Source organism: Ochotona princeps, chromosome 9 (assembly GCF_030435755.1).
Source record: "Ochotona princeps isolate mOchPri1 chromosome 9, mOchPri1.hap1, whole genome shotgun sequence".
NCBI classification, from domain to species: domain Eukaryota; kingdom Metazoa; phylum Chordata; class Mammalia; order Lagomorpha; family Ochotonidae; genus Ochotona; species Ochotona princeps.
In genome coordinates, this window is record NC_080840.1 from 75,803,388 (window position 1) to 75,827,453 (window position 24,066).

The window sequence follows — 24,066 nt, forward strand, 5'->3', positions numbered from 1 at the left end:
CCCTCGTCCTTCACCTCAGCCCCTGGCCTCGACCTCCTGAGCCCCCTGAGCCTCAGCTCCGAGCCTCAGTCCCCTCGCCCCTCGCCCCAGTCCCCGGCCCCGACCTCCTCAGCCCCCGGCCTGACCCTTCTCAGGACCCTCGCCCCCACACCCCAGCTCCGTCCCGACCCTCCCCAGCCCGCGCAGGGGCCTGGCGCGTCACGGGGGCGTGGCCAGGACGCAGCAGGCGTGCGCCCCGCGGGCCCAAAGGGGGCGTGCAGGGCCCACCTCGGCTCGGCCGCCGACTCGTCGCCTTCCTACGGGCCGCCCCCCGCCCCCGTCTCCTGAGTAGAGGCCGGCCAGCGGAGCGCCATGCAGGGCCGACGCCGGGCGAGCGCCGCGGCCGAGCGACTGGCCGGCTGAGGGCCCGCGGCGGGCCGAGGCCATGCGGGGCCCGGGCGGCGGGAGCCTGCGGCAGGCGCTGTCCCGGCAGGCGCTGTCCCGGCCGGCCCAGGCCCGCGCCGAGCTGCCGGCCCTGCGGGCGCTGCCGGGGGCGGCGGGCGGGGACGGGCCGGGGCAGCGCCTCCCCCGCGGGGGCGGGGCGAGCGCGGCGGCGGCGGCGGCGGCGGCAGCAGCGGCGGCGGCCGCGGCCTCCGGCGCCCTGCTCGGCGCCTGTCTGGAGCGCCACGGTCCGCCCGCGGCCTCGGAGTTGCCGGCGCCGGGCGGGGCCTTGGCGGGCGGCCCCGGCAGCGGCGGCGTGGTGGTCGGCGTGGCGGAGGTGAGAAGCTGGCGTTGCTGCTGCCTCGGCAGCACCTGTTGGTGCCGGAGCCTCGTGCTGGTCTGCGGGCTGGCCGCCCTGTGCTTCGCTTCTCTGGCCCTGGTCCGCCGCTACCTGCAGCACCTCCTGCTCTGGGTGGAGAGCCTCGACTCGCTGCTGGGGGTCCTGCTCTTCGTCGTGGGTTTCATCGTGGTCTCGTTCCCCTGCGGCTGGGGCTACATCGTGCTCAACGTGGCCGCCGGTTACCTGTACGGCTTCGTGCTGGGCATGGGTCTGATGGTGGTGGGCGTCCTCATTGGCACCTTCATCGCCCATGTGGTCTGCAAACTGCTGCTCTCCGCCTGGGTGGCCGCCAAGATCCAGAGCAGCGAGAAGCTGAGCGCCGTTATTCGTGTCGTGGAGGGCGGAAGCGGCCTCAAAGTGGTGGCGCTGGCCAGGCTGACCCCCATCCCCTTTGGGCTTCAGAATGCAGTGTTTTCGGTGAGTGGTGTCCCGCTGGCCTTGGGCCTCTCCAGGCTTGACTAGGAGCAGCCCTGGGAGGGCGCTGCAGCCGGCGGATACCGGCAGGGAAGTGACATTGACAATGGGGAGTTACGGTTAGTTTCCATCACGCCTCCTCCCCCCCCCCCCCCCCAGTTGAGAGCACTCCAGGGAGAGCTAGAGAGCTAGAGCAAGAACAGATCCAAGGCAGGGCCTGCTTGGGAGTTCTGGCGGAAAAAAGAACTACTGTATTCCTTTTCAGGACGCCAGTTTGAGTAGCAACGAATTCCTCGGACCATATGGTGGGGGCGTGGAAGGATGTGTCCACTTGCAACATTTGTCGTCTGATTGCTGTGGCCGCGTTGGCAGCATCTTAGGGAGGAGGGAGGCTTCCCCTTGCCTGGGTTTGTTTTGCCCACATAAATGCTTCCAGGGTTTTGACTCACGTTTTTAACTGCCTGGGGCTGAGGCAAGCATTCTGAGTACACAGTGGAAGGGGATGGCTGGAGATTCCACATTTTGGAGTTCCCTGCATTACTAAAGGCAGTTAGTTTCGATACAGTGTCGAGGAGAAAGCTCTTGGATTTATCTAGTTTTTGGGCGAGCTTCAGTTTGAAATCAGAGTGATGAATAAAGTGCTTGTGTGCTCAATGAGCATGCCTTTTGGTGTTTCGCCTCGGGTCCCGTGTTTTGCATTTTGTCCCTGTGTGTGTCACATGCATCTGTGTGTGACTGGTTTAGGAGAGAAGCATGGCTGGTCTAGAGACCACGCATGCCCCGGGAAGGAAGAAGGAATCAGGTCTTCCTAAAGTTTATGACTTTGGAGACAGATTACTAATGATGTGGCTTCACGTTTGTTCCTCTTTTCTGAAGTGAGGGACTTCAGCACGCCAAGTTCCTTAACTTTAGTGAATCTCAGCCACAGAGTTCACCCAGATTCTCAGGAACTCAGTCTCTGAGTTAGACTTTGAAGGCAGCCTGTGTGCTCAAATTTTGATGTGTGATTTTCCTGTTCTCCTGCTGGGTGCCAACCCCTTACCTAGGCTGTTAGCGCACGTTCTTGTGACTGGTGAAGCCAGTCCTGAACACAGAGCTGAGGCGCCTCCTCTGGACTGTTGTCTCCTGCTTAGGGGCGTGGGGTGGGGGCCCTGGGAGCAGGCTGCTTGCTGGGTCTCTGTGCTGCAGGTGGAGAAGGGTCCTTACCAAGCACAGAGGCAACAGACCTTGATGTTAACAAAACACTCAACTCTCATCTCCCCTAGTTCCTTTTTTATCTCTCACCAAGGTCACATAGGTAGTAAATAAGTAATGGGGTCAAACTGAACTGCGGCCTGATGGTAGTGTTTCGGCCCAGGGTCTCCTGTTTCTTCATTGCACACGTAGAGTAAGACCTCATTACACTTCACTGTTACAGGTGTAACAGGGCTTGGAATCAGCTGTTAGGGTGCATCTGACTGTAAAAAATGTTTTCTCTCTTTAAAATTGATGTATTGATTTGGCAGAGCTACAGAGAGGGAGAGACAGAACCGAAGAGATCCTGTCTCTGCTGGTTCATTCTCTGGATGGCCACAATAGCCAAGGCTGAAGCCAGGAACCAGGAGCTTCTCATCTGGGTCTTCCCCTTGAGTCCTGGGGGCCTAAGCCCTTGGACCATCTTCCGCTGTTTTTATTGGGTCATTAGCAGGGAGCTGGATAGAAAATAGGTAGTTGGGACAAAAACTGGCATCCCTGTGGGATACCGGCATTGCAGGCAGTGGCTTTATCCACCTCACCACAACGCTGGTCCCAAAATTCTTGCTCTTAGCCATTAACAGGGTATTTTGTAAAGCACCCAGTATGGTCCATTGTATCATGTTCATCCTGTTATTTGGAATTGTGTGCTTGCAGAAGCAAGCCCATTCAATCACAGCAGTTCCTTGAGTTCCCCCAGGGCATATAAGAGAAAAGAAGTTGCGGTTTGGGCTGCTGTTTGACCTTCTCTGCTTCATCGCCTCTGGCTGCCAGCAGACTTCTCTCCAGGCTTCTATCTCTAGTTCTCTACTTCTCTCCCTACTTGTCAAATGATCCCATTGTTCTTTATTTAGTTCTGTTTAAACCTCGTTTTCCCAATTCCTACCATTAAATTGATCACGGCTTACCCCAGGAAGAAGGTAGGTGCTGTGGTCATGAGAGCCAGGGCCTTGGACAAAGACAGTCCTTGATGAGTCTGTGCTATGTGGCCTTCTGCCAAGTTTCCTTGTCTGTAAAATGGAGCTGTTGGGGTCAAGTAAGCTAATACAGTGAAGGCGTCACTGATTGTTACCTGGACCATAGCCATGTCTCAGTAATTATTGGGTATTATTATTAGTGGTGGAGGCGGTGGTATTTATATTTTAGAGGCTGGGCCTGATTGGAAAGGGTGGGCATGGGTAAGGAAGAAAGGGGGCATTGCCTTGCTTCCCATCTATTTTTAACTATAGTTCTTTGCTTCTCCTCAGTGTCAAAAAACTGCCACTCCACTTTTGAAATTCTCAAAATTGAAAATATGTACATAACACATAACTTCTTAAGCCATAGGAATGTAAGTCTCTCAGGTACATGCTTAAATTCTTCCCTCTTTCAAGAATGTACCCAGTGTTTCTGTAAAGAAAATGAGACCTTTTTGTTTGTTTTTTAAAGCTAAGCTTATAATTTTATGTAGATTGATTTTTGTATTTTTGCTTGAGAGAGAGAGAATCTTCCATGTGTTGATTGACTCCTCAAAGGGCTGCAATAGCCTGGGCTGCGCGGGCTGCAGCGGAGAGCCAGGAATGGTCCAGGTCTCCTACATGGATATCAGGGACCAAGCACTTGAGCCATGGTTTGCTGCCTCCCCGGGTGTGCACTAACAACTTGGAATGGGAATGGGGAGCAGCCATTGATATGAGTCCGAACATTGGTTTCCGGTTTTTTCATTTGTAATGTAATTGAGCATCTTCAAGTCTTGCTGCCCAGTAAGATGAATATCTAGACGTGTAGTTGTATTTCTAAATGCTGCTCTTACCGGGATATGTTCCAAAAGTGACCATTATTGCTTTCTAAATTACCCTGCAGTAACAACTGGTCAAACTCGGTAGATTAAAAAACAAGGGATTTTTATTCTGCACAGAACAGTTCCAGTTTGAACTTAATTGTCTTTTTTTTTTTTCTTTAACCCTCCCTCCCCTGCCCCTGAATCCAAGCCAGCAAAGCCACCATCTTAGACTTACTGTTGTGGCATGACAGATTATATGCTGGATTTTCGTTTCCTTGTGTAAGTAGCCTTTTTGCTGGCCTGAGCAAATTATAAAGCGACAACTGACTTCAAAGGGGGTGGTGGGTGTGCCAGGAAGGAGAGAACTGGGCCATTTGGTAGCACCCTGAATGTCCCTGGCGCTTGACTGTCATCTTCCTGTTGTTCCCGTGCCTCGTCACTGGCTAAGTCCTCTGCCTTTCGCTGCCTACACACATCAGCCCTCTCCAGGTGTACAGCCTGCACCTGGCCCCTGCTCTGCCTTGGCTTTCCCACCTCTGTTTTGTCCGGGAAGATCTTTCTGTAGTGCCTTTGTGAATTTGGTTGGTTGTCACCTGCATGAAATCCTCTGAAGAAGTTTCCTTTTCCTTCCATGGGGGTAAATTGTAAACCATTGTGGGCTCACCTCAGTGGCCTGCCTCTCTCTGCCATTCCACGGTGAATTTCTGTGTGCCCTTTGATGTGTTAATTCCTGTAATCCTCACCACCCCAAGAGGTAGGCGTGGTATTTCCGATTTAAGGGTGGAAAATAAAAGTCTAGGTTTTCAAAGTTCTTCTTTTTGTTAATTAAGAGAAAAAGAAGGTATGGATCGGTAAGAAAGGAAAATTGATACAAATGTGGAAGGAACTGGAATCCTAAAAAGAGGAAACCTCCCCAGAAGAAGATTGTTGAAAAAGTTGAAAATCAAAATCGTTTACAAGAATAACATCCCATTCTGTGTTTAGTAAGCCTTGAGCCATGTGACCTCCTAAGGTCTGCCCTGTGATTCCCTCATGGAGACCTGTAGTTTAAAGCTACCTCCCTGTGATATGTTATCTTAAATCTAAAAACATGACGAAATTATTGGTTATGACAGCTAACAGAATTCACTGCGATGCTTGCCACTTCCAAAGGGGTGAGGAGATCCCCGAAGTCAGGCCCTGTCTCTTGTCACTTGGACCAAAGACACGAACCTTAAAAAATCAAATAGTGTGTGTATGGTTGTCTCCTCTTAAATCCACATCAGAAGACTTTGTTTTCAGTCCTTGAATTTTAAAATGTGAAGCACAGTGTGAAAGCTCTCTTCTTCCGTGTCATATACTGCTGTGCAGTTTATAGAGCACATTGTCACCGCAGTCTCTGAGGAGGGATCAGAGCCCAAAGAGCAATTTGGAAAGGACAGCTCTCACAGCCTTGAAATCCGACTTGATTATAACCGAGACCAGGTCAACCTGAGGTAGTTCATCTTTTTTTTTTTTTTTTTTTTTTTAACTTATTTGAAAGGGAGCAAGACAGAGATAGATCTTCTGTTTCCTGGTTCGTTTCCCAGATGGCCACGACAGCGGAGGCTGTGCCAGGCCAAAGCCAGCAGCCGGACACTTACCCAGATCCCTCAAGTGGGTGGCAGCAATGCAAGTATTTAAACCTTCATCAGCTAACCTCGCTCAGTGTGCGTGAGGAGAAAGTGAAGCAGGCAGCCCGAGCACAGGCAGTGATATAAAATCCAGGGGTTCCAAGCAATGCTGGAAACTGTGTCAGGTACCCACCACTCATCGTTTGAATCATTGTGTTGAAAATATGTTCAGTTCTACCTGCTGTAGTGAAATACTTAGTTTATTCTTATTCTGTCCTCTGCGTTCCAAATTGAAGAGATCAGCTCAAAGAGTTTTTTTGTTTAACAAAATCTTTACCATGTTCTTTGTGCACTCATTCTTATTTCAACTTTAATCCCCTTCTTATAACCGAAATGGTTAACAGGCAAAGTGGTGAAGTAAGTTGTCCAAAGCACAAGTTAGGGACTAGTCCAGGAAGGTCGGGCTGTCTCAGATACCATGTGGTTCCGGTTGTGTAAAACTTGTCCTAGGTGGCCTTGCGTGCCAAGCAGTAGCATGGTCAGGCACTCCATGGGTCAGACACTGCACCCGAGTTACCTGTGATCCCAGGTTGTCAAAGCTCTGGAGTCAGCATGCTGCAGCCTGGTTTTCCATAGCACATTTTTAGGGGGCTGAGAAAAAGGTCACAGGAGGAATACTGTCTCATTTACATGCAAGTCTCAGCATGTGTGTTCCAGAAATCCAGGAGAGCTTGTTGTATGTGCTGTCTGTGGCCCCATTTAAACTGACATGGAAGAGTTGTATAGTTGGAATACCTCCTGCCACCAGCAAACCCTGGACTGTTTACCACCTGACACATTATAGGAAAATTTGCATGTATCTATTTCAGAGTCACTGTAACAAAATAGCTACTACACCTGAGCTGTGGCCTCAGTAGGAAGGAGCCCTTTAGTTCTCACAGAAACACGATGCACTGTTTCCCCCTCAGAAATCATAACAAAAACAACAGAGGCAGTATATGGATACTTGATGTAAAAACAGAAATGAGTAGATGTGCAATGTCTTGCCCGTCATCCCAACTCACAATTACCAAACTGTTGTGTTGGTTATCTGTAGTTTATAGTAGCGCCAGAAACACCAACAGAAAATTGTTTTGTTTTTAGGGAGAGGCAGGGGGCTGTGAAACTGGTCCTGACTAAAGTCGTGACTGCTACAGATGTCATGGGAAGCAGAACTTCTGGAATCCATGTTCTTAGCTTGCGTTTAGATATAAAAAAGAAGTTACAGTTAGTAACTTAGTTCACAGTGGAACTGAAACTTCTTAACGTTTTTGGCAAATGACTCTAAGGTCACAAATGTAGGGTCTTAGCACGTCTGATTCCATCCCCATTCCTGTGTGGCCCTGAACCGAAGGCATTTATGATTCTGCCTATTATTTTCTTACTTGAAAAATGAGAGGATTTTGACAGGGTTTTCTTTAGAAAAGGCAAGTATTCTGAACAACAGTTTTACTATCTATTTAGGTAGCTCTAAAGAACATTAAGTGATAGTACATTTTGTAAATATTTTTCTTCTGTGTTGCAACTATAGACAGAAATGTGATAAGACGCAATTCTTTATTTATTTTTATTGGAAAATTATATCTACAGAGAGGAGGAGAGACAGAGAGGAAGATTTTCCATCTCTCTGATGATTCACTCCCCCACGCAGCTGCAATGGCCAGAGCTGCACTGATGTGAAGCCGGGTCTCCCATGCAGGTGCAGGGTCCCAAGGCTTTGGGCCATCCTCAACTGCTTTCCCAGGCCACAAGCAGGGAGCTGGATGGGACGAGGCCACCAGGATCAGAACTGGCGCCCATATGAGATCCCGGCGTGTCCAAGGCGAGAACTTTAGCTGCTAGGCTACCAAGCCAAGCCCGAGTAAGAATTCTTGTCATTTTATTTATTTATTTATTTATTTAAGATTTATTTATTAATTTTTATTACAAAGTCAGATATACAGAGAGGAGGAGAGACAGAGAGGAAGATCTTCCATCCCATGATTCGCTCCCCAAGTGAGCGCAACGGCCGGTGCTGTGCCGATCTGAATGCAGGAGCCAGGAGCCTGATGGATCAGATGGGGTGACCAGGTTGACTGATGTGGCATTTCCGCACATATCCACAGACCTCACAAAGCCTGACACATAGTCGACCAGTATTTCCTTGAGTTTTCCCTCCTTGTGTCTGTTTAGTTACCATATCAGCTTTTAGAATTTTTATGTGCTATCAATAGGTTTATGATAATCAAAACTATATTTCTAGCCTCTTGTTATAGCTACATATAATGATAATCTTAAAAATTTTAGAAAAATGAAATTAAAATGAGTTTTTGGGTGCAAAAGTATTTTGAGATCCATAGATGGTTTTCTGCAGTATACATCTTCCATGAACTCTTCGAAGACCCCTTGTATATGCAGTGTATCTTAATATCCTTCCTAGATGAGAAAATACTATTAAGAGATCTCACTACAACTTATTTTAATATCTATTTTCAAAGTAAATGTTCATTGTAAAAACTTTGAGATATATGGCAAGTAGGAAGAAGACAACATAAATAAATGTTTTCATTTTTATTTTCCTAGGATTTGCATTTATCGATTGTGAGTTAATGACTGTTGTGAGCTTTACTTAGTATGACGACCTTTGATGTGTCATAGTTAGCTATAGTTTTCTGTGTATCTTAGCATCTATTTTACTCAGAGCTAGGCCTTATGTGTAGAAAGCATTTAATTAATTTTTGTTGGATCAGTAAAAAACCAACTGTGGTTTGTAAAACCGTATGAAGAAGAGGTTTTTAACGTGCATACCAGAGAGTATACAAGTGTACAATGAGCTGTCCCTCTTTTTCTCCTTGGGAGAAGATTCAGTGTTTCGGAGAGGGAGGAAGAAGGGAAGAAACAGACAGAAAGAACCAGAGTCTCAGATGTTCTCCCTGTGTCTCAAATGAAACAAATGAATATGTGAAAAATGACTCAGGCACACTGAATGAATGACTGTGTTTCTATAGATGAAGGTGCTTTTAAATCATACATTAGTAACCGTTTCTGTTTTCCTGATTGTTAAAGTGTGGTCTCAGAATGCTTTTCCTTCCAGATCAAGACTTCCATAGTGTTTCGGCCTAACAAGAATGCCTTGATGCTAGGTTCCCTTAGATGTTGCAGGAAATGCTGTTAGTATTCATTCAGCAAATAGCTCCTAGTGCCTAGTGCATGCCCGCTGCTATTCTAGAGGCTGACCATGTGGCGTTGAATAAAGCCAGGTCCATCCCACAAAGTTAACACTCAAGAACAGGGTGAGATTTCTTGGTTCTTTGGCTTTGGGGGAGACCTCCTGTGTCAAGATCCCAAAGCACAATAGGCGGAAGGCCAGAGAAATAGCACTGGAGGTGCAGTTTTGCCAATAATAGGTGAATTTTCACTTTTAATATTATTTCTGTGTTTGGATCCAGGAAGGGTCCAGTGAGGAACAGAACAACTCAGTTCCTCCCCTCACAGAATTGCTAGTGTGGGCAAGGAGTGAGGGACAACCAGTGTGCACCCTTTGCCTGCCCTCCAGTAGGAAGGCCATGGAGGCAGATGTGTTTCTTGTGCGCCTGGCGGTGTGTCAGGGCAGGCTTCCCGGAGGGCTTGATGACTGAGCAGAGTATCCTTGTCAGAAGAGAGCAAGCCGTGTTCCAGGAACCCAGGAATGTGGCTAGAATGTAGCGTGGCATGTAGCCGGGGACGGGCAGAACGAAGCCACGTGTCACGAAGCACTTTGTCCAGTGCAGAGCCTGACCCTTGTTCTGCTGCCTGTGCTTGAGCCTCAAAGCAGGATTAGATTTGTGCTTTCAAAAGCTTTCTGGAAATCCCAGGCCCTATGGACTTGTACCATAAAATTAAAAAAAAAGAAAAAAACACCACCACCAAACCAAAGCAAAACAATAAAAGCTCTCTGCAGGATTTTGTATAGCTGACTGGTGAGTGTGGACCAGCTGTCAAGGCTGAATGGAAAGGAGGGGACTAGACAAAAATAGGACCATAGTTTGGATAGAGTCCTTAGAAACCCACCAGGTGCACTGCATAGAGCAGAGTAAGTGGATCACTGGATGTGGCCGGTGAGGGAGGGGCTGTGCGACTGGGCCCCCGAGGATGGAAACACAGGGGCAGACTTGTTTTGGAGTAGAGCTGGTTTTCCTTAAGCCAGTTTTAAATTTTTGTTTTCATGAGAGTGAAAACTGCTTGTCTTTTCTGATCTCTTCCTCCATTTTTTTTTAGTGATTTATGTATTTTTATTACAAAGTCAGATATACAGAGAGGAGGAGAGACAGAGAGGAAGATCTTCCATCCAATGATTCACTCCCCAAGTGACCGCAATGGCCAGAGCTGAGCCGATCCGAAGGCAGGAACCAGGAGTTCTTCTGGATCTCCCATTCGGGTGCAGGGTCCCAAGGCTCTGGGCCGTCCTCAGCTGCTTTCCCAGGCCACAAGCAGGGAGTTGGATGGGAAGCAGGGCCATCGGGGTTAGAACCGGCGCCCATATGGGATCCAGGGCACGTTCATGGCGAGGACTTTAACCACTATGATATCATGCCGGGCCCCTCTTTTTCCTTTTTGTCAACTTTTCTGAAATATTATTTTCTGAAATAATATATACGCAAAAATATATATCATTTATCAATAAGTAATAATTAGATAAATGTGACAACTATTGTCCTTTTGATCTCTTTTGACTGTTTTTTTGAAAAAAATCACTGTATGGACTCATACTTGTTTTTATTAAGCACATCTCTTTTTTAGTGTGATCTTTTTAACAAATTGGATAACCACATACTGAATGAAATTTCTTTAGCATTACAATTCCCATAAATCCTTGGTCTTTCCCAACATCAGACTTGATTATTAAAGATTATAATTATGCTTACTCGAGAAGATGAAGATGTAATCATGAGGAAAGGATGCAGCAATGTCCAGCCAATGACAGTTGCTTCCATGTCCAGCCAGCAGCTGCACCCTCGTGTGTCTGATCTTAAAATGTGAAACTTAAACTTGATCTCGGTGGTGTGAATTAGCCTTGTCCATCCAGTGCAAAGCCTTTGATAACTATTTCCTTCTCTGTTCTGTTCTTGAAAATCCCTGACCTATGAAAAGAATTAAGCATATCTTTTTAAAAGATTTATTTCTTTCTTTGAAAGGCAGAATTAGGAAGAGGGAGAGAAATATCCCATTCACTGGTTCACTCCCCATATGCCTGCCCCAACAGAGGCTGGACCAAGCTGAAACCAGAGCTGTCTTGTCTCCCGTGTGTACAGGAGGAATCCAAAGACTTGGGCCCTTGTCTTCTGCCCTCTAGTCAATAGGGAACTAAAGTGGGAGCAGAGGTGGGAATGGGTTGCAGGCATGCTCCACTATAGATGCCCGCATCCTGAACCACAAGTTTATCTGCTGCACCATAGGACCCACCCTATTATTAAATACACTTTAATTAGAATAATTAGGATTCTAAGAGTACCTCGATTGTAATCTTGTCAGTAAGCATTCCAGATAAACCAGAAACACACTTCTGCAGGAAGTTATAATAATAATTTAATGAAATTAATAATGGTTTTGCAGAGCTATGTAAAGAAGACATTTCGAGGAGCAGATTGGCTTTAAATTCTTCAGTAGATCCGTGTGTTTCTTTGTAAAACATTAAATTGAAACAGCAAACTGTTACGTGTTTGTAGACCTAGAAAGTGGAGGAGCTGGGCCGTGTGCTGTGCCCGAGTGAGGAGCAGGTGCCAGGGTCATTGGGCATACAGATAGATGCTAGCCCTAAGGATGGCCGAGTCCTCGGGGCTCCAAGAATGATGTGCTCTTCCTCCTCACAATGAAGGCTTGCCCTAGCTTCTTCCCCCAAGATGGATGCTTTGTTTTCAAGATCTGTTTGGCATAATGGTGAAGTAATGTCTTACACCAACCCTCTGGCAACCCAGATGAAGCGAACCGATTCTCCCAGGTGAAACACGGTACCTCTGAGAATAAGCATGTGTGCTATTTTGTAGTGCTTCTTGGGTTTAACAGCGTGAGCGAGTAGCAGTTCGGGGTGTGTAAGCCTCTGAAACCCCCACTGTGTTCGTGTTATCTTTGATTGCAGACACTAAACAAGTTAACACTCAAGTCCAGGATGAGATTTCTTGGTTCTTTGGGTGTAGGGGAGACCTCCTGAGTCAAGATCCCAAAGCATAGTAGGCAGAAGTCCACAGCAACCGCTGTAAGCTCGTTTTTCAGCCTTTTGGCATATAAAGCAAGGTGACTTATTGTAAGATTCACTTATTTTTTATTGGAAAGGTAGATTCGCAGAGAGAAGGAGAGACAGAAAAAGATCTTCCATCTGCCTGTTTACTGTTCAGTGGCCCCAATGGCCAGAGTTGAGCTAATCCAATACTAGGAGCCAGGAGCTTCTTCTGGGTCTCCCGCAGGAGTGAGGGCTCTGAAGCTTTGGACTGTCCTCACCTGCTTTCCTGCGCCATCAGCAGGAAGCTGGATGGGAAGTAGAACAGCCGGGTTACAAACCGGTGCCCATATCGGATCCCAGTGGATGCAAGGCAGAGATTTAGCCACTGAGCCATTGCGCTAGGCCAGGATTCGGTATTTTCAATACAAGAAATGCTGTATTAAAATAAATTTGGAATATTTTAATCTTTAATGAAGTTATTAATAGTTTATAGTATACACATGTGTGAATGTTACTGTATTGCTCTATTTGTTAAATCACTGAACATTCCAGCAGAACTGTTAATAATGATTAACTATAATTAGTTTTGGTAGTTTCCCCCTTGAGATATTCAACTTTCAGAAAGAAATTATGTATGTATAATAACGATGACTTAAAAAAAAGATGTATTTATTTCTGTTGAAAAGCAGATCCACAGAAGGAGAGACAGAAAGACCTTTCACCTGCTGGTTCACTCCCCAAGTGGCAGGAGCTGGGCCAGTTTGAAGCCAGGAGCCCAGAGCTTCATCCAGCTCTCCCACAAGGTGCAGAGTCCCACGACTTCGGGCCATCTTCGACTGCTTTCACAATCCACAACCAAGGGGCTGGGTGGGAAGTGGGGCAGCTAGAGCACAAACTGGTGCCCACATGGGATTCCAGTACTTGCAAAGCAAGGATTTAGCCATTGAGCTGTTACATGGTGCCCAATAACAATGACTTTTACTCAGAATGTGGTTTAGTTATAAAAGGTTTGATAGACTTTTATGCATTGGACAAGGATTTAAAAAAAGAGAACCCTCCGTCTGCTAGTTACTCTCTATATGACCCTAGTAGTCAGGCTGAGCCAGGAGGTTTTGAAACTCCCTGTGGGTGGCAAGGCCCAGGTATTTAGCTGTTTTCCCAGGCCTTTAGCGGAAGCTGGCTAGGAAGCTGAGTAGCCAGGATATAAACTGGCACCTTTGGCATTCCAGCATCGCAGATAGTGGCTTTATCTGCTACTCCACATCGCCTGCCCCAAAGAGCTTATCGAAGAGTTGAGCGTTGGAGTAGTTTGAGGTTGATGAAATCTCTCCATAAAACTCCCATTTGGATAGTATTGATGTTATCAATAAATATTACATACTCTGTTTAGAGAAACTTCATTATACTTAAAGGCTGTGGACTGAGGCTTTTTGCATACTGTCATTTTGACACTTAAAGGTTGATTTCTGAATTAATTGTATTTATTTGATAGGCAGAGAGAGCTCCCACAGCCATGTTCACTCCCCAAATGTCTGCAACAGCTAGGACTGGGCCAAGTAAAACCTAATTGGTAGTTCAAGCCAGCTGTCCCACCTGGGTTCAGGGAGTCACCTGTCCTAAGCTCTCACCTGCTGCCTCTTAGAGTGTACAGCAGCTGGAAGCTGGAATTTAGGAGAGGAGGTGGAATTCAAGCCCAGAAACTCCAGTGAGTGCCCTAACCAGTATCTTAACCACTAGGCCAGATGCCTGCTCCTAAAGATTAATGTTAAAGGTAACTTCCATAATGTGTCCTCCTTTGTTATTAACTACAATTAATTTCTTCAGATTTTTTTTGTCAGATTTACTCCAACATTGGATATGTTTGTTGTGCAGTGAGCTCTCTGCTCCTGTGAGTGCTCTAAGGTAACGCAGGGACCTCCCTGGAGCTTAGCTCCATTAACGTCAGCCCTTAGTTAGACTCCTCAGTACTTCTCCTCAGAGGATAAGCTTGTTCCTTTTCCATCCAAGGTCCCTCACAAGTGTCACCCCGCTGCTTTTCCTGTCTGTCTTGTCTGGGATTGCCTTGCACGGGCCCTGGAAACAAAGCAAAGTGCACTGCCACCTGTATAAATGCTTGTTGTGTACGTCCGCTGCCACGTCGTTTGTGTTCATTCTTTTCCCAGAACACTTGCCTTGCTTATCCTGCCTGTCTTTGCCTGCCAAACCCATAGTTACAGAGATTTTCCATGAAGTTGTCCTTTTGCCCCACTCCTACAACTAATTTCATCCCCTCTGTACTCTTGCACCCTGCACATGTTGCTTCTCGAAGCTCCCGTTCTATGTTTCTAAAGTAGGCAGTTGGTGTGTACTTAGCAGTATGGACGTTTGTTAGGAATAGACACGTGTCTTGGTCTCTCCGCCTCTCGAGCACCTGTAGGAACATCTTTCGTGGGTAGTTAATGAGCCAGTGGTTGGTGGGGTAAGTTTTTAACAACCAGTCACTGCAGTATGCTTCCAAAGTGACAAGGCACACCCCCTGCTCATCATCTATGAAAAGAGCTGTGTGTAGCTTTATTGCAATCATGATGCTTCGATTAGGTTGTAATAATAATACCTACTGTAGTGCCTAAAGCTAATTAAAATGTTATTTTCCTAGATTAGTAGAAGTTTTAATGGACTGGCCAGTGGTATCTTTCTTATTTATCAGTAATTGCATAGATGGGTATATGAAAAGTTACTTTCACAGTGAATAACTATGGCAACAGCAGTAATAGGAAATGCTTAGAAATGATGAGAAATATATGACAAGCGTATAGATAACTGTCAGATTTAAGTAAGAGTATAAAAGAAGATTTTTAATAATTATAGAAACACTTCTAGATAAAAATCCTGAATTTGTGGGTATTTGAGGTATTATTCAGATTAGTTTTTGTAAAGATTTATTTATTTTTATTGCAAAGTCAGATATACAGAGAGGAGGAGAGACAGACAGGAAGATCTTCCGTCCAATGATTCACTCCCCAAGTGACCGCAACGGCCAGAGCTGAGCCAATCCGAAGCCAGGAGCCTGGAGACTCTTCCTGGTCTCCCACACGGATGCAGGGTCCGCAGGCTTTGGGCCGTCCTCGACTGCCTTCCCAGGCCACAAATAGGGAGCTGGATGGGAAGCAGGGCCGCCGGGACTAGAACCAGTCCCCATATGGGATCCCGGGGCGCGTGCAAGATGAGAACTTTAACCACTACGCTATCATACCAGGCCCATCAGATTAATTTTTAAACTTAATCCTAATATAAAATTTGTGGTTTTTATTTTTGTTTTGTTTTTGACTGATGGGATGACCAATAGGACTAAACACTGATAATAGTTATGTCAACTTTTAAAAGAAGAGTCATGGAAGAATTTGATGGGACTGGAAAGTTTTATGCCAGAGAGTCAAATTAACTGATAGTTTCACTGCAGGACTGGAGATGTGAATGGACAGTACTGGAGCCCAGAATATACTTGTTCTGTACAATGATCACAAGATAAACATCAAAGTTGCTGGAGGAGTTACTTGTCATTCAAAGTGCCATGTTAGAACCGGCTACTGGGAAGTGAGCTAGGGATGACTCCATCCTCGCCTTCAATATGAATAAGGTCCAGAAGGAATAAATGGTGGATATTAAAAAGGAAAATATCACCATGAAAAAATAGAGAAGAAGTAACTCTGAGCGCTGGAAAGAACTGAAAGCAATTGAAAAATCAAAGGAAAATATTGATACTATTACATTATGTCGAAATTTAGAAACATTCGTTGTCAAATGAAAGATGAAGGATGCTTTAGGGAAAAAGCATGTCACATGGAAGGAAGTGGGTATTTGCCATAGCAGTTAATATGCCACTGGAGATGCCCGAGTTCCATCTTGGAGACCCTGTGGTTTGAGTCCTAGCTGTGCGTCTGCTAAATGCAGTCAGGTGTGAAACACTTGATAGCTCGGGTGTTTGGGTCTCTGCCCCCACATGGAGACTCCAGACTGAGTTCCTGGCTCTTGGCTTTCACGAAACCAGCCTTGGCTATTGTGGGCACTTAGGGAGAGAACTAGCAAATTGGACATTTTTCTTCCTGCATCTCAAAAATAATTTTTAATTTGTTTTTAAGAATGTTTATTTATTTTTGGGCCCGACGTGATAGCATAGTGGTTAAAGTCCTCGCCTTGAAAGCCCCGGGATCCCATATGGGTGCTGGTTCTAATCCCGGTGGCCCTGCTTCCCATCCAGCTCCCTATTTGTGGCCTGGGAAAGCAGTCAAGGATGGCCCAAAGCCTTGGGACACTGCACCCGTGTGGGAGACCCGGAAGAGATTCCTGGTTTCCGGCTTCGGATCGGCGCACACTGGCCCGTTGCGGCTCACTTGGGGAGTGAATCACCGGACGGAAGATCTTCTCTGTCTCTCCTCCTCTTTGTATATCTGACTTTGCAATAAAAATAAATAAATTTTTTAAAGAAAAAAAGAATATTTACTTATTTTTGTTGGAAAGGCAGATCTATAGAGAAAAAGAGAAACAAAGAAAAAGATCTTCGTCTGCTGGCTCACTCCGCAAGGGGCCGCAATGGCCAGGGTTGAGCCAGTCCAAAGCCAAGGGCCAAGAGCCTCATCCAGATCTCCCACACAGATTCAGGGTCTCAAGACTTTGAGCCATCCCCTACTGCTTTCCCAGGCCATAAGTAGGGAACTGGATGGGAAGTGGAGCAGCCAGGACATGAACCCATGCTGAAATGTGATTCCAAAACTTGAAAAATGAGGATTTAGCCATTGTGCTAAGCCCCCAGATCTTTTCTTTTTTTTTAATGAGAGAAGCAAAGCAAAACAAGCATTGCAGTGAAAAATGACAAACATGAAAATATAAGGGCATAAAAGAATTGAAAGGAGAAAAACGTATGAGAAAGCCAGTGTTTAATGTATAAACCAATGTCAGAGTAAGTTAAAATAGTGTGTATTAATGATGAAACTATGTGTTTATCCTGTCTAACGGAAGAGTTTGAAATTTAGTACTTATAACTTATTAATAGTATGATAAAATGGACATATTAGTGTATTAGTTACTTCATTTGTGTAAATCAATGCTCAGATTTTAGGCAAATAAACGGTTTTTACTGTTTGGTGGTCTGATCCGCCCGCTCCATCCTGAACTAAAAGGTGGGTAGTCATTTGTGAGTACTGCTGGGTAACAGATCGCTTTAAAGTTGAGCAGTTTTAAGCAGGATCTCATTATCTTAGTTCCTGTGGGTTAGGAACCCCTGTGCGGTTCAGCAAGGTGCCTGTGACTCAGGCTGTCACAGGGATGCAGTCAGCTTAAAGCTCTCATCGTGGAAAAATCTGCTCCCGGCCTCCCGCATGTGGCTGTTAGCAGGCTTCAGGTTTTTGCTAGGTAAGAGCTGCTCGCAGCATGGCAGCTGGCTTACCTGAGGAAGAGATGGAAATCCTGTTGTGTTTGTAGCCTATTCTTGAAAGTGACATCTGTTCACATCTGCTGTTGTCTGTTTGCTAAGGAGTAAGAAGTGGGTACATTCTACACCCACACTATTGAAAGGATTACACCAGGGCTGAAATACCAGGAGATGATGTATTCTAGGTGCTGTCTACCATGCAGGCTAGAATGCAAAGGTTTGTGTCGTAAGTTTGGATTTTATAATAGCAAAAAGAAAACAGTAAGTCCATCCATATACACCAAGATAATAATTTCTACCTCGTTTGAGCGACAGACGTGTGCTAAGTATTTCTAGATACCTTACACACATTTCTGGGCCTAGTAACAACTGTGTAAGGTGGTGGTTCCATTCATACTACTGGTGGAAAATCATACTCAGAGACAAGAGTAACTGAGTGCGTAGTGCTGGAATGCCTCTCCAGGGCTTGTTGGGCTTCCGAGCCCGGTGACCACACTGTCTTGTGAGAGTGCTTGCACGGGCAGGCATGTTCCCCAGCAGTTCAGGTGCCTGTGTCTCGTATCTCAGTCCGTGGATTCAAGAAGTCCAGGCTCTGCTATTCACTCTAGTTTCCTGTTGATGCAGATTTTGGGAGGACAACAGTGTTGGCTTAAACCATCGAGATCCCTGCTACCCACGTGGGAGACCTTGATGGTGTTTCCAGCTCCTAGCGTCAGCCAGAGCAGCTTTGGGAATTGAGGAGTGAACCGCTAGACGGGAACAGAGATTTCCCGCTCTGCCTCTCAAATTCAAAGCAAAATGAAAAGAGTACTTAAGAAGAATAGTGAGAAAAGCATGAAAACTTTGAGTAAAATATCTGTGGGTAGATTTTGTTAATGTGTAAGTAAGAACAGTTGTGAATGTTTTGTCACTGGTAGAAAAATACTAAATTTAAAAATGTTATTTCATTCTTCCTCTGCATTCTACCTGTATTCCTTTGATAATCATTTTAGAAAGTCAGCGTGCTTAGTAAAACACTTCAGCTCTCCACTTACAGGGAAAACCACTAACAAGACTTAGCACATGTTCATGTTGCGTTGGCATTTTACTTCATAATGAGTCATTGCTTTGAATCTGCTTTCTAGATTACTGATCTCTCATTACCCAGCTACCTGATGGCATCTTCAGTTGGACTGCTTCCCACCCAGCTTCTGAATTCTTACCTGGGTACCACACTGCGAACAATGGAAGATGTCATTGCCGAACAGAGCATTAGTGGATATTTTGTGTTTTGTTTACAGGTGAGCTGAAGCTAGGTCAAGTATTTTTTTCTTGTTTTGATCTTCTTCTAAGAAATTACATTGCTGATTTAAATCTAATGCATTTTATTAAAAAGTAATCCCAGAGAGGATTTTGCTTGTTAGGTCTTTTCTTGGTTTCAGTGCTACTGTGCATCTTGACAGCATTAAAATGCTTTAACTGTATCTGTACTCATACGTGGAAATATGTAGACTGACTTAACACTTAATTGGAAACTCTTTACGAACAAGGAATACTAAAGTTTTTTGTTTTTTTTTCTTTACTGTGATTGTTTTCAAAGTCATCACAAGTCAGATTGATATTTTGACTTTGTGTTGAGTGTTGTATACTATTTTCTGTGTGTTCTGTGTTCCTGGAGATACTGCTAATGATACTTGATGGAATGTTGAAACTTCAATTTTTATTTTTAAAGTATTAATTATATTGGAAATATAAGTTTCTTTCTAGAACGTTTTGGTGTAGAACGAAAGCATAAAGTTATTAAAAATTCTGAAGTTTTTCATTAAAAATTCAAAGATTTGTGCAATGGGTTATTATTGCCACGTAAATTATAATTTGGAGTATATATATTCTGTAAGAGATTGGCAGAAGGAACATACTACCATGTAGCCAAATTTATTTAGAGCCCTAACATTGCATACAGAAAGACTTAAAAGTTGCAGTTGATGTCTTTCATTGCTGAGGTCGCCAAAAATAGAAAAGCATCCTAATTTTTGATTAGTCAGTAAGATGATGATGTTAGCCAGCCCATAGTCAAAGCTTTATGCACTGCATACTTAAGCTCATCTAGTTCGTGCCAAAATTTGGGGAACTTTGAGTTTTATTATCCTGAGCCAGTGGTGTGTGTCTCTTTCCAACTCTGCATTTAGTGACATCGTACTAGTTAGCTGGAGATTGGCTGCAGCTGGAGTATTTACAGCATAGGAAAGGCAAATGCTGCCAGTCGAGTTTCCTGCTTGGGAGCCCCAAGAGCTGTTTTATCAGGGCATGTCTGAAGACGGTGAATGGCAGCTTGTCCAGAGTGCCAGCTGTAAGGGAGGACCAGGATGTTTGGTTGTAGAGAGCATGTTCAGGGTGGTTCAGGGTGCAAGATCGGGCGCGTTCAGGGTGGTATGGCTGTAGCCTAGAGAGCATGTTCATAAGTGAATATACAATCTCCTAAGCAGGTAACACTAATGAAGTAGTCCCATAGACTTGACTTAATGGCCCTTTAAAGTTGTTCATTTTAATGTGTAGTCATTGAATGTATGGAATCATACAATAGATTTAATGTTGGTGGCATTATTCTCAAGTTTCTGTGTCATGAGATTGTATTAAAAATACTATGGTGGGGCCTGGCACGGAGCCTAGTGGCTAAAGTCCTCGCCTTGAACACGCCCAGGATCCCATATGGGTGCAGATTCTAATCCCGGCAGCCCCGCTTCCCATCCAGCTTCCTGCTTGTGGCCTGGGAAAGCGGTGGAAGACAGCCCAAAACCTTGGGACCCTTTACCAGCATGGGAGACCAGGAGGAGGTTCCAGGCTCCTGGCTTCGGATCTGCTCAGCTCCAGCCATTGCAGCCACTTGGGGAGTGAATCATTGGATGGAAGAGCTTCCTCTCTGTTTCTTCTCTTCTCTGTATATCTGATTTTGCAATAAAAATAAATAGATCTTTTTAAAAAAATACTATGGTAATGTAAACCCAGAGTTAATTTTCTTTGTGTTTATGAGGTACAAGTTTAATAAATTAAATAAGGGCAGGAATGTGTATTTTTGCTGGGTTGCTTTAACAGAAGCTTATCAGTAATAGAAGGGCTTACTTTGAGAAAAATGTTAGAGCATCTTTCAATATTTGATTTTTTAACTGATTTTTTCCAGAGATACACTGAATTTAAGTAACCTAAATTGAGGTGTAGGTTTTTTGATATATTTGGTTAATTTGTAGTATTACAACAAGGTAATTATGTAATATTAAACTTTCTATGCATTATAAGCATGACATAACATGTTTACACTCATCCCAAGATATTATAAGAATCTGATATACACTGTGTTCTAGTTTTTTGTAGTATAATTTATGCGTATTTAATACCTTTTTCGTTCCTTGGCTAAGTTTGAGTGGAGTTCCACATTATTAGGAGCTTACCAAGGATTTTCCCTGTTTGGAACTTTATGTTTCTGAGCTTCTGAGTGAACTACTCTGCGATAACCAGTGTAGTTCCTGGTGCTTCTCAAATTGCAGGAATAACTTTTATCTGCAATTTCTTCCCCTTTTACTTAAGCCATTGGAATACAGAAATGGAAAGGCACATGTTTCTAAGCTCAGGCATTTATACGAGAAAAGAAAAAAATACATGTGTACTCCAGTTTGATGTATTGATATACTCACAGACTAATTTGTTTCAGGAAGGATATAATACAGCAGGCAAAAAAGATAGGGAAGAGTAACATGAGAGAAGTCATTTTGAAAGGGAAAATTTACATAGAAAAAAGTGACTTTCAAGTTAAAGTTTGCATATATATTTGTATATTTTACATACTTATCTGCTGATAAGTATCAAAGAATTTTTAGTAAGTACATCATATGTTTTAAGAGAACTAGTGTATTAAAATACGGTTATGGAATTTAAAGATTGACAACCTTATTAGCCTATTCACTAAATAGTACCTGTGGCACCAGCTCCATGAGCTTTTAGACCCCGGTGTGTTCTGCTCAACTCTGTTTTCTCCATCAGCTTCAACACTTGAATTAAGAATAATTTCCCCATAAAATTAATGCTATAATTATGAGTAGGTTTAATGAAAACAAAGTTGCATTTTAGGGTCACTTTTGGTTATAGAAGCCTTTGTCAACCTGTTGGTCGCTCAGACCACAGCGACTGTCACTGGTCCAAAACCTGAAGAACTCTTTAAAATTGGAACTTGGAATAAAAATCACTTAGCTGTTCATTTCTTGGACATTCTGGTGCATTACCTGCCAAACAATGGGAGGTAGAAGTCCAGTGACCTAAGGATTTCTCCTGAAATTACATGGTTAGCGAATGGCAACGCTGAGGCTGGAAGCCTGCCTTTGGATTTGGTCAGTTTGATATTTTGCAATCTTTTGGCATTTCATTTTTTTTAGGATGCCCTTAGTACTTGCAAGTATTCTTGCAAACAGTAGTGGTGTCACATAAAATGATAGTAGCGCTCATTTACAGGAAGTTAATCTTCAAACAGCAGTGCTTCTTTCTACGTGAGCTTAAAATTGCCTACGAATACTGAAAACAGTGTGGAAGCTTTTCTTTGCCCCTCCTCTGCTTAGGAGAAATGACGAAGAAGAGAATAACTGATAACTGCATGTGAACAATTTAAAAACGTGTAACCTCTTAGCGTATCTGAGAAGCATCTTGTTCAAAGCATGTCTAAGCCTAGTATTCAACAGGTTTACTTCTCGATTTGTCTATAAAATACTGATAAGCAATATTTCATTTATTTTCACAGATTGTTATAAGCATAGGCCTCATGTTTTATGTAGTTCATCGAGCTCAAGTGGAATTGAATGCAGCTATTGTAGCTTGTGAAATGGAACTGAAAACTTCTGTGGTTAAAGGCAATCAAGCAAATACCAGCGGCTCTTCGTTCTTCAACAAGAGGACCCTAACATTTTCTGGAGGTGGAATCAATATTGTATGATTCTAACAAAACTGTGTGATGGTCAAGAGCCACTAGTGTGCTGGCCTTCACCGGTGGGCGAAAGACTAGTTCTCACTGTATTACGGCACAAACAAAACTGACTAGTTTTTAAATTGCACAATTTTTTTAAGGCAAGAATCCTTTTCTGGATATATAAATGTAAATGCAGATGCAATTTCGGCTGCACCTCTTCATTATGCCTGTAACGGCCAACAGGTCTGCACTTTAGTGTTTTGGTAATTGTTTTCTTTCTGGGTACTTAAGAACAGAGAAATAACCCAAATTTTTTTTTTCCTGCTTACTGCCTTTATTTATAAAATCCATAAATAGTTGTGTGCATCTTTCCCTCTTCTAAAGAGGAGTAAAGTATGCAGTTTTACATGCATTGTATCACTGGATGTTCTCTGCTTTGGCAGTCTTTCCAGAAAGGATGAATAGTGTTCTTTGTTTTGTTTTGTTTTCTGTTTTTTTAAATGGAATCACTTTTCTTCCCTATTCCTTACTGGTTAGAAAACAACATGAAGTTTTGCTTGAATGTATTTTTGCAAGCATCACATTATCGCTGGGCCATTTATACCTGTTCATACAAGCTTAACTCCTACATTGTGGGACTGAAGTGCTCTTAAGATATCTTTTTCTTTTCACTGTGTAATATGCAAAGCAAAAAGGAAATTGTTTAATGGATGATGGCTCCAAATTAGAACATGGTGTTCTAATTCAGTTATGTTGGCTTTATCCTCCTGAGATCTTTCATCAAAGGGCTGTCCCATTGCAGTCTTACTAGAACACTTATTAAAGTAAATATTTGTCCTTTTTGTATGACTAATTAGGCTTTGAAATAAAGATACTAGTCCTTTTAAATGATGGGTTACCATCATTGAAGATGTCACTCAGGTGGCCTTGTTTGCTCAAAACGCCTTTTGAAAAAGCCAAGCTTTAAAGTCATGTTTATAGTTACATTTGTGTGTACACATATATCTGTCCCCATAGTCTTCAGCTTTAATGCCCCAAACTTGTATTATTTGCCATAGAACAGATTTTGTTTTGTTTTGTGTTATTTTTGTCAGTTTGGTTTTGCTTTTGGTTTTGGTACTTCATTTTTCTCTGATAAGACTCAGGAATTCTGAAATGTGAGATTGTCTCAATTATTTCTCTGGTAGCATGAATCAAGTCTATTTATTAATAGTACATATGACTATAGAATACAGTAATTTGGCATATAATTCATATGACACATATCATTCCTATATCACCTTTATTTTTTAAAAGTTTAATGATGAGTTTTTTTTTTTTTTACGAATGAGATTATAGATTATAGATAAAAATGCAGGTGTTCTAATGCATATCTCTTTTTGGCCTACGAAAATCCCAGTTTGTCAGAGATCTCCCATTGCCTTTGCAGCAGGACCACCTTTGCCCTGACTCATCTCAAGTACAGGGGAATTCGTTGGAAGCAGGTTATTCTAGTCTTATGCCAGAAGTAACATTGATTCTTTTAATGCAGAAGTTGCCATGAAGTACAGTTCACAAGGTGTAAATTTCCTCACCCTTGAAACAAAGATCAGTTTTATGCCCTTGCCAAGGAAACTTGAGGGCAGATGTGTTGAGACACCCCTGGGTCTGCAGCAGAATTGGCCTCCAGAGCCTGCCTTCTATTTTTGGTAGAAAAA

General features: G+C 43.8%; 1 protein-coding gene across 2 annotated transcripts; it reads left to right on the forward strand.

Annotated features, from left to right (window-relative positions):
- Positions 1 to 414: 414 nt before the first annotated feature.
- TMEM64 (transmembrane protein 64) lies at positions 415 to 22,775 on the forward strand. 2 transcript variants are annotated; one of them, XM_004597222.2, is made up of 3 exons: positions 415 to 1,237; positions 18,567 to 18,722; positions 22,205 to 22,775. In XM_004597222.2, the coding sequence occupies exons 1-3, from the start codon at positions 425 to 427 to the stop codon at positions 22,394 to 22,396; spliced, it is 1,161 nt and encodes a 386-aa protein (XP_004597279.2). In that variant the 5' UTR covers positions 415 to 424; the 3' UTR covers positions 22,397 to 22,775. The 2 variants fall into 2 exon arrangements, with proteins under 2 accessions (XP_004597279.2, XP_058524791.1); XM_058668808.1 differs by lacking the exons at positions 18,567 to 18,722; positions 22,205 to 22,775 and adding an exon at positions 1,500 to 1,827.
- The last annotated feature ends 1,291 nt before the right edge of the window (positions 22,776 to 24,066 follow it).

Bases quoted from the DNA above. Each gene is read 5' to 3' on its own strand.
- TMEM64 (XM_004597222.2), top strand. From the start codon at position 425: ATGCGGGGCCCGGGCGGCGGGAGCCTGCGGCAGGCGCTGTCCCGGCAG. The intron at 1,238-18,566 runs GTGAGTGGTGTC...TCTGCTTTCTAG, and splicing joins TTCAGAATGCAGTGTTTTCG to ATTACTGATCTCTCATTACC. The intron at 18,723-22,204 runs GTGAGCTGAAGC...TTATTTTCACAG, and splicing joins ATTTTGTGTTTTGTTTACAG to ATTGTTATAAGCATAGGCCT.